This window comes from Fundulus heteroclitus, chromosome 12 (assembly GCF_011125445.2).
Source record: "Fundulus heteroclitus isolate FHET01 chromosome 12, MU-UCD_Fhet_4.1, whole genome shotgun sequence".
NCBI lineage: Eukaryota > Metazoa > Chordata > Actinopteri > Cyprinodontiformes > Fundulidae > Fundulus > Fundulus heteroclitus.
Window position 1 is genome coordinate 5,772,351 of NC_046372.1, and position 13,773 is coordinate 5,786,123.

The 13,773-nt window shown below is 39.7% G+C and overlaps 1 protein-coding gene across 1 annotated transcript in view; it reads right to left on the reverse strand.

Annotated features, from left to right (window-relative positions):
* The window catches only part of ntrk2a (neurotrophic tyrosine kinase, receptor, type 2a), a 121,594-nt gene that overhangs the window by 21,118 nt on the left and 86,703 nt on the right, over positions 1–13,773 (reverse strand). The window contains 1 exon segment of the mRNA XM_036143809.1: positions 7,253–7,383. Coding sequence (XP_035999702.1) covers positions 7,253–7,383 — 131 coding nt within the window.

Consider the following 13,773-nt stretch of genomic DNA (forward strand, 5'->3'; position numbering starts at 1 on the left):
GGTTTACATGAACTGTCCATGACGAGCAAGCATGAAGCGACTGTGGAGAGGAAAAACTCCCCTTTGGGAGGAAACCTCTGGCAGAACCAGGCTCAACATGGCGGTCTTCTGGCGGATCGTTTTAGGGAGTGACTGGGAATTCCATAAGAGTCCAGGAGGAATTACACTCTGATGGGGACGAGGTTGAAGGAGGACCATAGGAAAGCCAGGCGAAGCTTGCTACGATGGTGGAGAAGGGGATGGAGGTGGGTTCAAACAAGGCATCAGAGTCCAAACCAGACACGGCACAGCCACCGCTTGCTCGCTGAGCAGAAGGCCGAGACGAGGATGTGGAGTTCTTTTAAGGTGAACCCAGGATGCTGATTGGCTTCGAGGAGGAGCAGTTCAAAGCTTATAGGCTTGTGATGAAGGCGGACAAGTCTCTGATTGGATGGAGGTAGGCAATAGAGTTTCTTCAGTATGAATTTCTGCTTAAGCTCCATTTCTATTGAGATTCACTGACACACTTGTGGACTCATATTTAGGCGACTTCTGAGAGCTTTTTTTTGCACTCCATTAAATCAGAGGTTTCAGAGTAAAGGAGGATGACTATAGAAGCACGGCAAACTTCAGATTTTTGGGTAAAATATGTAAAATATCATGTGCTAAAGTGCATTGGTCCATCATTTAAAAACTCAGTAGAATACACTGGAGTTCAAGGGGAATGAATACTTTTGCAAGGCGCTGGATATGGCGAGAGTGAGTCGGCTTCTTGATTGACTCAAGCATGCTGGGACTGACTATTTTTCTGCTGAATTCGCTTTACCAGATTACACACAACGTATGTTGATTTACTGATAGTCAAAAAGTGGTAGAGGTTGTTACCAAATTTTTAAGACCATTTCCTTACTAGTGTTTCCTTGTGTTTTCTGACAATCCAGTTATAAACAATAAACCGAGAATCTGAATCCATCTTAACATGAATGATTACTGTAATTGGAAGTGGAAGCAAAAAAACAAACAAAAAAAAAATACAAAATTTGGTTTTACATAAATACTATTTACGGTTTCTCTGAGCTTAATCGTTGAGCGGCGTCAAATAAGCCCTGCAAAACTAATCGTGAATCACTGCACGGAGCTGGACATATTGAGGCTGGATCCTGGGCCGCTTGCTGCTGCAGAGACTTCCCTGTGAGGCAGAAACGTCTATAAGTGGCCTATCACGCTCTCACTCACTGAACTCAAAGCTGATTTAATTCCCAGGCCAAAAGCCACAATATTACGCTGTTAGTCATCCAGTCTGAGCACACTCAGGTTCTTGGACGAATAAAAAAGCAATCAACAACCTCTAACTCTCAAATGCGGTGACTCATTTACATGTGTGAGGGAAACATTATTGGACGTGTTTGGTGTTTGTGATGGATGGGGATACAGTCAAGGAAGTGTGCTGCGCTCATGTGGGTATGCATATTTTACTGAGCATTGGTACTTACTGCAGCGTGACTTTGACTGATGGCTTCTCTATGTTTAATATACAGTAAAAGCCAAAAAAAAACAAAAAAAAAAAAAAACCTTCCCTGTAATGGATGGCTGGATGATTGATAGGTGACTCTCAAACTGACACCATTAAACTTTCTTAGTGAGTGCATGTTTCAATACGGTAAACAATCAAGGACATGTTCTTGCACTGCAGCGCACATGACAGAGTGCGACGCACGGACAAAATAATTATGTGCAATTATATATTTAAATGCCGAGGCTGTGGCAGACTGTCAGCTTATAAACCGGAGCTCAGACAGCTTGTCGGCCAGGGTGTTTGAGTTTATGAAAGGCGGAATAATAAAAAAAAAAATGTAAACAGTAAAAGGTGATTTGTAAAAAGATGCATGAGTGAAGAGCATTTCTTATTTGTAGAACATGACAAGCATGATATTAAACTAAGGTTCTAAACCTCCCCTAATTACCTTGTACTTTGCTTCTTAGGAGGCTCAGTCATAATTTCTCTCAACGTTTCAATTTCCTTCATTCGACTTTGTCTTATTTGTTCACTGATTCTATGCACATAAAAATGCTTATAATAGTAAATATTTAAGAAAATATGAACACAGACCCTGACCTGTAGCTTATCTACTGTTCATCTACTTCCTACTTCTGGAATCATATTTTTGGCGGTAAAATACTGATGTGAAAAAGTTTGGATTATGCTTTTTACTTAGCAAAGATTGAACCAAAAACATCGGAAAAAGTTGTGTCTCTGTGACAGGATGATGGCAACAGAAAGGGTTTTCCCATCAAAGGCTCCAGTGCTTATTGAGGGCTGGTGCTTCAGCCAGCTTTTTTCACAGCCAGAGGACCCGTGTAACGTCATCAAATAAAAAAATATAACCTGAATAAATAGCAGGTTTTTAAATTATGATTTGATTAATTTAAGAGAAAAAGCTACCCAAAACCAACTTGGCCCCTCCAGGGGAAAACTAATCTTCCCCATGAGGCTGTTCCACCCTTTCTTGCAATAACTGGCAAGGTTGTTTTTTTATTTACATCACTGTTGGGGAATTTTGGCCTGATTAAGATTAGGTTACAGCTTCTCATCAGATTTAAGTTTTTTTCAAAACCGTCAGTTTGTGTTTTCCATCATTTAAAGACCGACTGGGTGGAGTGCTTTGGATCGTGCTGTGCTGCTTTACCCAAGGGTGTTTCTAGTTGAGAAAATAATTCATCACTCCACCAATTACGCTAAGTTTTTTCAGGTCCTGAAGCACCAAAGGAACCCAAGACAGCAACACAACCACCAGTATTGTTGGCTGTCAGTATAATGATCTTTTTCTGGAATGTTGTAATAGTTTGAGCCCCATATTAATGCACACACACCTTCGAAAAAGTTCCACTCTATGTATGGTTAGTCCACAAAAGTCTTGAGGATCTTGAGGATCACATCAAACTTTTTTTGTTTTAAATATTAGCTCAGTGTTTTTGTTTATTTAGGTCAACAGTGGTTTTTGCCTTGGTACTCTCCATTTTTACCAAGTCTCATTTTCATGGTTGAAACATGAACACAGAACTTCACTTAGGCAAGTGACGCCTGGAGTGACCTCATGGATGACTTTTTGGATACACTCTTGGAGTAATTTTTGTAGACCAGCTACGAGAGAAGGTACCCCACTGCTCCATGTTTTACCCATTTGTGGAAGATAGCTGTGACAAGGGTGTGCTGGTGTCCCGAAACTTTAGAAATCGCTTCCCCGGCCAAGAGATGTCTTGTTTTCTCGACTGTTTCTCGACTGTTCTTGAATTTCTTTTGTTTAAGGGAACCATGTGTTTCATCTTGATCTTACAGCCTTCTTCATGTTCCCAATAATTCAGTAATTCCACGGGATTCTGGGAGTAATCAGGCTTGGGTCTGGGTGGTGATATTGAGCTCATTAATACAAAAAATGTTGTTGAATAGAAGAAATCTTTGTTACTGCAACAAAAGTTGTCTTCTGCATTTAACCCATCCCTTAGGGAGCAGTGGGCAGCTTTTACAGCGTCGCACGGAGCAATCTGGGGGTAAAGGTCTTGCTCAGGGACCAGCAATTCATGATTTAACAAGAGAGGTGATAACTTTTTTCACTTTAGTTCACGTTGGTTTTATAACTTGAAAACAGCCTTCTCCATTTACTTGGATTATATTTGTCACATATTAAAAAGCGTTTCTGTATCTGAAAATTTTAAATATGACCAAAAAAATATTTAAGACAGGGGCAAATACTTTCAAATCACCGTCAGAGATGGCGAGCTGTTATTTCAATGCTTAATCTAACTTTTGATGAATGCCGAACCTGTGTTTTGTTGTTTTTCACCATAAATTATTTTAAACATTGTCTAAACAGCATTTGATATTGTTCTCCATGAGTCCGCCTCCAGCTTCAGAAAACAGCGCTCTTCTTCTGAAAGAGCCCAGAATTACTGCTGAGGCAGCATCTTTCCTCCAGTGTGAGAGTCAGTGCTCGCAGCGGTGGACACACAAGGAAGTGCCACTAAGCAAACAGTAGCACCGCTTTAAACAGTTTGTTAGAAAATTACCCAAAGTGCCTAACGATCCAATGTAATATTGGTTCCAAGCAAAGTCGTCTGTGATGAGTTAACAAAACATTATCTCAGCCTTTAAGTTTTAGATTATTTTCATGACTAAATTATTTATCGCTGTGAAGACGTAAGGGGGGGGGGGGGGGAAAAAAACAGCCAAAGCTCAAAGAAACACTTTGAAAGACCTAAACAAATCTGGCAGAACTACTGTGCAAGATCAGTGTAGAATATTACAAGAAAGGCGCAAAAAAATGAGACCCTTTTCCTGCAGTATGGAGCTAAAACAGGAAAACACATGTCACCATTTCCCTGAAACTGGGTCAGACTTGTAGTTATTTTAGATAAACTATGCTAGTTAATGATCTCTAAAATGCCAGTTTGAAGTTAATATATAATTATTGTTTATTTTTTTATTTTTTTGCTGCCATTAATACCAAGCTTCTATATGTTTTTCTCAAAACTGAAAACCCCTGAGTTGTATATAGTTTTTAACTTTATGAGAGAGTCCCCGCTGTTTGGAGCAACTGACATAAAGTTCAGATGCGTACATAAACATTTCCTAAAGTCATAGACGGGGGCTATTCATGTGGGCCGAGTTAGTTTGAGATCCCAAGTACAGACCGCATTAAGTTACTCAAAGAAACAGACGGCAGCCTGAACTACAACTCACTAAGTGATGTGTGGAGGTTTTGTTTTCTGAAATATCACTTGTGTCTTAACAAAGAATCCAGTAAAACGTGTCAGTTCACATAACAGAGTTAAACTTCAAAAAAAAAAAAAAATAACAACACTGTTTCTGAGTGCTGAGAGTTCTGTTTCTTTTCCAGACAATTTAAAAGATTGACATTTTGATTGTAATGCTGCTGTAGCAGAGCAACAAAAGACAAATCACCTTTGTAAGGATTATACCAAAGTCCCATTGTGAGTTATTATTTAGCCGGGAAGGATGTTCTATAAATGAATGCGTTTAAATTGAGCAAGAATTTGCTTTAGATTATTTATTTTTTTATCAGATTGAGTTGACAAGTATCACTCTGTTTCAAAGATTCAGTGAGATATCAGCTGGTGAAAGCAAGCATCCACACCAGGCCTTAATGGTGATCAAATGATTGGTAGCTCAAACATCTGAACTTCCTGTGTCAGTGTGGACACATCCATAACTTACAAAGTTGCACTAGCAATAAAACTCTTTGATGCAGAAGTGGGAATCCGACTCAAAGCTAGCTATTTCTAATGAAATTAAAAGTGCTTTAAAGTGGAGTCAGTGAAAGAACAAAAAAACCCAAAAAACTGTAGTGTGTAGTTTTGCAACTTTGGCTGTTTGGGAGTGAAACAGAGTCAGAACCAAAGCAGGTCGATCAGTACCAGCCTTGGGGACGTTATCAAATGGTCAGATAAGTGAGTTGATCTGGAGCCTAAAGTCATGTATTTCACTCTGGCAAAAAAAAAAACAGACCAGGAAGTCAAATCGTATAATTTTACCTTCATTTCTCACCTACCTGCTATTTACAGTAATGTGAAAATGTTTACATCAATGTCTAATCTATTTTTTATACCTGGAAATAATTGCATCTAACCAACAAAAACGTAACCCCAGCACCATTTTTATTTATTTTTTGCACTACAAACATTGTTGAACATCCTTCTGCACACTTTTTTAAAAAGATTGTTTTCTCCTGCATTGACCTTCTTATCACTGCTGCACTTTATATTGTAATGTCATGTTATTTCAATTGCAATCTCATTACACTGTCGTAAGCTGTATGCAACAAAATTTAATTTTGTATGCACTCTGTACATACAAAATGACAATAAAGTTTGCCTAAGTCTAAGTTTACTAATGTGAACCTGATATGATACGGCTGTGGGAGGGTTTAGCCATTTTAATCGAGCTACAACAGCAGGACATCCTAATTTATTCCTCACCAGAAATTACATGTTTTGTTTTGCTTCATTTTTTTCTTTACATTGTTTGAAATTTTCAGCATGGCTAAAATTGATACAAAGATACACGTGTGTAAATATGTTATAAAAATTAAAATATTAACTTAGATTTTACATGTTGTCAGCAAGGCCTCCACTTTTTCAGGTGAACATTTTGCGGAGTACGCTGACTAAGCTGCAGCTAAGCTGGCAGCCAGTAGCAGCAGGTGGTTTTAGGGATAAGCTAGAAGGAAACAGGAAGTCCAAGAAAATCAGAAAAGATATGTGGGATTTGTGAGGGGGAACTGAGCCAGGATGATGAGTCAGAAGAGAGAGAGGAAGAAATGCAGAAGGTGCAAGCTGTAGGTGTAGAGGAGAGCGGAAGCTGGGGGCAAAGGAGAATGGAAGAGGAAAGGGAGGGAGGTCCTGTCACAGGTCATGTATTGTTAATGCAAAATTCAACCATTCAGATCCTGTTTCACTGCGGACCTGCAGAGAGAGGGAGAGAGAGAGCTGCTTTGATGGGGAGGCTGATGGGCAGATACATGTTACAGGAAGATGCTTCCTGGGATGCCACTCAGTTTCATCCTGGAAGTCAGCGGTTTTCAGCTGTAATCCCACCTTACCTCTCGCAGAGAAAGCCCTGATAGGGACAACTTTCTCATGATAGCAGCGGATATGGAGGTGAACGCAGATCCTATAGACTGTGCCGGTGCCATGTGAAGAATTATGTTTCATAATGCTGTGTATCCTTTCCAGTAACATAATATTATCTGCTGGAAACTGCTCAATATTTTCAATGCATTGCAAGTATCAGATGTCACTTCCTAATGTTGACATGGCAATAATTTTATGTTTATCTATATAAAAATTTCTTTTAAGAACTCAACACGACTTGCAATTCGTTATCAAAGAGGTTTGTATTTTTTCTTAAGGCCAATCCAGTCTTTTCCTGGACTTCATACTTTTTTGAAGGTCGCAAAACCAAAATGTGACAGTAAGCATTCACATATGTAATGTATGGATTCTGACACACAGTAATAGCATATATTAAGACAATTAGCGATCAGAAATAGAAACATTAGGTAAAACAGACATGAAAATCTAGAGAAACCTTGTTGTAAGCGGTTAATTTAGCCAAAGACAAGATAATTGCTTCGCTGTTTCCTAAATTTGCCATTTCTTTTCCGGCACAGAAGCAGAAAGATTTGTTCAGTGTTCTGCTTGTAAGTTATTCTGTGGCTCTGAAAAAATGCAAGTAAACACGTTATTTCCAGATTACCTTGACAGCGACGAGTATCTTCTCCTGGTCAGGTGAAAGGTTGTAGCACTCAGCCAGGAAAACCTTCCCAAACGCTCCCTCTCCCAGTTCTCTCTTCAGCACGATGTTGTGCCTCTTAATGTGCTGGACAACTGAACAACAAGAGACAGAAGGGAGGTCACTTTCACTGTTACGATTTGGGTCAAATACAAATGACACAAAAATGAGGCATTTTATGCTCCTTGTTGAGGCATCCAGGTCTTGGATTTGATCTTGTTATTTTCTTGAAGCTTTTTGATCATGAAGAAAATATAACATGCAAGATGGAGCTACTCATGACAGCCTGAGGACTTTGCCCTCTTCTACTTTAGGGGTTTTGCGTGTTTATTATGCTCCCTTTTACCATTCTGTGATCATTTTCACAAGAACTCCTAATCATCAGCCTCCCCTCGCTAGGCATTTTCTCTCCATTTTATATCGACCACCAACTCCACTGAGATCTCTGTTGGTGGTGCAGCGGTCCTCTATTGGATTTACCGGAGATACAGAAGAAGTAAACAGGTAGACACTTTTTGCAACAGGGTTTCCACACACCGTTAACACTCAATCCAGGTGGCTAATGTGCATTCCCAGGCTAACAAACTACGCTACACCAAACTATGTTTTTACGTAAACATAGTTTGGTGTACTGATGTCACAGTGTTACAGAAGACATGTTTCTCTCACCTGGAGACATTTTCATTGACTAAACTGTTTTATTCACAGGGAGTTCTTCTTGTTTGTTTTGGCTGGTGTTTACATCCCACTATAGCCCTACCCATCATTAGCTGTAAAAATCGCTCACTGAGCTAATAATAGACATTTAGAAATAAAAAAAACACCCAGAGTCTCTCGTCAGTTATGTTGGGCATTTTAACAGCAAACACATCTCCAATGAACTTCTGTAATACAGACAGGATATTAGGTGGCCTACCAGGGTTAAAGACACTGGAGCAATTTCACACAGGCCTGCTCTTGCCCTGCCCTCACCAGTTTGTTTAACTAGTGCTTGTGTGCACCGCCTGGTTAAGGTTAATACTGGGGATTCTGTGTCTTGTTCTGCCCTGACTGGGGACATATCAACATCATCTGTTCAGGACAGCCTCTGCCTGCATCATCTGGTAAAATCTGTCCCCGCCTGCATCGTCTAGGCTTCTGCTCCCACCATCTACTTGAAATACTAAACATTTTAAATTCTAAGACCGTGTTTGGCTTGAATATTGGATTCTCCACACACTCCACAATTACAGAATAGTATTGGAGCTAAATGGAGATTTTAGCAGGAAAAGGATTAATTGGCCTGGAGTCAGAGTAAAAGATTAAGTTCCTGGTTTTACTGTAAGTTAGTTTAGAGTGCTCTCTGGGGTTGCTTCCCTAATACACAAACACCCACACACTACAACAGATGTGTGGACTTTGCTCCCTGGATTAATCTTTTTGATTCATTCTATTTCATAATAACACTGGATTAATGAACATGCTTCCCCTGAGTCTATGCTGGTAGCAAGATCACTACAGACTCCTCGTCTCTTGATAAGAGACTCAGTAATTTTGTTTCTATCTCAAACTCTTAACTGTTTCATTTTCTGTTTAGTTTTATTGTTTGAAAGACGTGTGCATCCTTTGTAATGGCGTTTTAGATAAATATTGCTTAAAATCTTCCCAAAACACAAGTTTTAAAAGGCCCGTGTGTGAGATTTGTCATTAATTATCCGTGTTTCTTTTTGTGGAGACTCTGTTTGCATTTTCTCTTCAGGGACAAGATGATATGAATGTAGAAGATTCTCTGTGCAAAAAAAAGTGATGTGTGTGGATAGATGGCGTTTCAGTTTACTGCTTCAGTCTTCATCTCAGGAGCAGCAGTAGCAGGTCACAAACCAGACACAATCCTCCACGCAACAGAATAAAAACTCTGTGCTCTCTAAATGACATATACCTGCTATTTGACCAGCTAAATACCACATCATTTCCTACTGTGGCTGATTAATAAGTGTTCCTCCATGAAAGCCCCATACACCACTTCTTGTTAATTAATATCCTCAAATAGCAAATAAATGGATGCGTGCGAACCAATGCTTCCGCCATCTCCGTTCTTTTCCGTTGGCATGAAGCCTTTTTGGCTCTCTCTGCATTTTTGCTGTGTTTTCTGTCCTTGTTAAATAGGTAATGTGTCAGTGTAATTATTATGCATTCATAAAAGAATTAGATGTAATTGCCATACTTGGTAGTGGAGGGTTTTTCTGTTGTTTTTGTTGTTATAGGAAAAAAGAAATCTGCTTTTTTAATCTCTGCTTTGGAACATAGATGAAGCTCTGACATCCAACCATTTACACGTGCACATACATATTAGCTGATGTTGCAAACTAGTCCATTTTTTTTAGTCTCCCTTCATCTAATCTTTGTCTTACTCTTCTGTCCATTTGCAACCTTTATCAGCTTTTAAACGAGCTGTTTTGACAGCAAGGGGATGGATGTTTCCCATCAACCACCTTTAACATCTCTGGTATTTCTTTTACCTTGACATCGCTCCAAATAAACTCCTTATTTTTGCTCGTTTGCCATCTGCCTTTTTCTTTACTCCCGATTGTCTCATCTGTCCAAAATCTTTCCTAGGCTTTTTATGGTGACATAAAACAGCCTTTAGCAGCGTGGAAATAGTACGTCTCTTAGCTGGAACCAGGCAATGCGACAGGTCAGATGGAATAATGTTTGACAGACGGTTTGGGAGAAAGACAACCTGCAATGCCAAACTCTTTCTTGATGTAATTCAAGCTGATCTCATGTCTATGGTTTTCGTCTGCATTTTTCATCAAGTGAGCCACCACATGCCCTCTTACTACGAGGTGCAACTAATTGTGACCTACATTTTCTGACATGTGTGACTGTGCGAGAGGGCGTGCTTGTAAAAGGGTGTTTATGAAGACGGTACGCTTGTGTTGGCATTTGAATAACATTTTCCTGAACTACGTTAAACTGGATGAAACAGAAATGAACCCTGAGACTTGCCTGGATACCAATGATGGAATAACTGAGTGATGATTTTCTTTTTTTTTTTTTACAGGAGTTATAGAGAGAAATATTGTGTTCTCAATCCAGTGCCAATACTCACATTGTTGGAAGTGAAGTCTGACTTGTACATAAAAAAGTATTATAGTTATGATATAAGACACTTTATTTTTATAGGTAGTATGGATTATTCATTTAAAAATGGGTTCTGCACATGTGCTATTAGCAGTCACGGTCTTACCTTAAACTATCTAAAAAGCTCAGATTGAAGAGATAGATAAAAAGTATATATTTTTTTTTTAGAAAAAATCATAGTACTCTAGAATTTAAAGGGGACATATCCTACTTTTCGGTTCTTCCCTTTTACATTGAAATATTAAATTTTTATAGCTCTGGCATCCTTGAGCTTGGACTACAGAATCGCTCCAAGAAAAAAAAAAGCCGGATTTTTAAACCGGTAAACTGGTCCATGACCTTGTTTTGCAGCTCCGCAGCAAATACTTTGACGTAACATAGAAAACTGAATGGCTGAAAAAGATGATCCAAAAATAATATTAAACATCTCTACACAGCATCTGGAGAGGCTACATTCGCTTTTTCTGCACTCACTGGAGACTCCAAGTACACAAAAAAAAAAAAAAAAAAAAAAAAAAAATATATATATATATATATATATATATATATATATATATATATATACGCACACACTTGACTTGATATTTTAAAGTATGAAACATTCGAAGAATTAGGGAATTTATTAATTGCAATATTACATTTATCTAATATGAATTGTAATGTTGGCATTTGTCAGTAAACATCGAATTAGGTTACTTAATCTTTGGTGAAATAACTTACATCTTAGTTAATACGTTTTATTGTTATTCTCACTAATGATTGGAAATTGTAAGTTTTGTACCTCAAGTATTTAAAAAAAAAAACTGAGACCCAAAGATCTCTGAAATATAGTAGCTTAATGAGGATCCAAATACTTGCAGATTTTTCTTTCCCCAACAGAAACCCTCAACTTGAATTAATCCCGACAAGGTTAATAAACACTGGAACACTCAAATAGTAAAACGTTTACCATCAGCAAAGGTCCCCATTTTGTGACTCACACCAAGGCACGAGTAAAACGACCTTCAGCCTTTATTTATGCCTCAGTTTCTCAAAATTGCACAGTACATTAACTCTAAGCTGAGTGTATGCACAGAAGAAACTGGTCAAACATTACCGCAACAAACAGGGCCTTCACAAACCTGCATGTTTTACGGTAAGTATTTCCTAATGCATCTATTATGGTTTCTAACAATCATGCCTCCTCTGATGTAATTATTGTTAATGAGGTGTTCACTTCTGAAGAAAGCTACACAACTGAAGCCGTGCAACACATCTAACGTTTCCCGTGATTAAGCCTGGATCCATCATCTCTGCACAGTAATTGTTGCTCCACTGCTGCCAGGAAGAGTTCTCTGCAATCATTTAAGTAGCAACGTATACCCAGCATTGAAGAGACAAGCTGGTTAAGGCCATGATTAAAGAGCAACCAAGAGCCACTTTGCCAAACTGTCTCCATCAAAGACTTTACTTGTCTAAAAAAAGCAGGAGCGCCAAATAATCGGTCAGATCCGCAGAATTTCAGGCACACTGAGTCCGCGTGACTCAAAGAGGCCCATAGAGCAATTATAGTAATAACTGTAATATTTTTTTTAAAAACCCAAAGAAGAGTACCAACACATACACAAGAGTACGTTATTGACTTGCATCGATTCAGAGAGCTTTCATTCTTGTCTTTGAGCAGTAAATCCTAGTAAGTCGTTCAGTTATATAGCAGGACCAAAGAGGTCAACCTGCATTCTCTCATTAGTATACCCCTAAACATAGCTACCACCAAAAAGAGCACACACACACACACATGCACACACAGATCTATAATTTATTACTACACAAGGCCAAAGCCTGGAGAGGCTTTTATTACTTGCCAATAATCATAATGTCATATTGATGGAGCAGGTCAATATCCCCTGCGTGTTCTCCTTCTGTTTGTCTGTTGCTGTTTTGTTCCTTTTGTTCTCCTTGAGTTTCTCTTTTCTTCTTCATTTCTGTTTTTTTTTTTCTTAGCTCCATTTAATCTCTCCGTCATCTCCTGTCTCGCTTTATTCCATTGCTAAATGTGTGGTGTACCTCTTTTGTGCAGTTTATTTTTAAAAATTGTAGTAATGTACATTGGCAGATTTAATACATTTTTGATCTGTTTGTATGGCAGCCTCTCTGTCCCATTTATAATGGTTAATAGATATTTACATACACTATAAAATGGTACGTAACCTTTCTTTAAACTGTGGCCTGGGAGCCATTTGAGGCCCCTGTACGGATTTTGGGTGGCCCCCCAACTGCATTTCAAAAAAGATCTGGTCCACCAGCACTGATGCAGTGGCTGATGCAGATGGAAGATTTTAGTTTTTAATTAGGGCAAAATTATTACAGAAAAGTTAAAATGCTACAATTGAAAATGTTATGTACAACACAAAGTATTCATCTTTTAATAAACACGTGTTTGCCAATCTCATTAATTTCATAGTAACATCTATCCAATGACTTTTAATTACTTAAATGCAAACGTTGGTGCATTAAAATTAAAAGTGTTTTCTTATATTGCTAGACCAAAAACAGTTCAGCTTATTATTGTTAGTCAAATTACATTATTCAAAATAATTTGCTAACTGGCTCAGAATCTTTTAACAAACAAATGAGCAAAACCTTTTTTTTATTATTAATTTTGTATCTACAATGAGTTAAGCCGGGCGTACACTGTACGAGTTTTTCAGTCGTGGTACTTATATACATCTCAAACTGTGCGACGGAACCGCGGGGTTTAAAAGGTTCACCGCTCACGATCTGTGCGGCGCGACGCTCGGACGAGACCGGACTGCTCACACTGTACGTCGTGTCCCCTCTGGGACCGCTCACTGTGGTGGCAGAGGCAGGCGAGCGACGGTAGGTGACAGGGACCCAGAGCAGGGGGTCGAGCCCAGCTCTGGCGAGGGCACCGGCGGCCGCGCGCCCCCCCCCCCCCCCCCCATAGAGTGGAGGAGTGCCGAAACAGGCGGCGGACCGCGGAGGAGTGCCGAAACAGGCAGCCAGCGCGTTGCCGCCCTCCCCAATGCCCCCGCGAGCGGGCCGGGCGGAGGTTGCTTCAGGGACGCCCGCTCCCCTCCCTCCGCTGGCGGGGACGGAGAGGAGGGGAGGGCGCCCCCTCGTAGTTCTGCTTGAACAGCAGGATGCGCTCACGAAAACCTCACGACAGCCGACTGAATTTCAAACATGTTTGATTTTCATCGATCGTCCGATTCCTGATCGGGAGGTAGTCGTGAGAAGCCAGTCCCCCCTCCTCCCCCCCTCTACGATCAAGCTGAAATTCGGCCCGATTCAAAAATGCCTGCACGACTGAAGAATCGGCCCGAAAAGGGGAAAAACTCGTACAGTGTACGCCCGGCTTT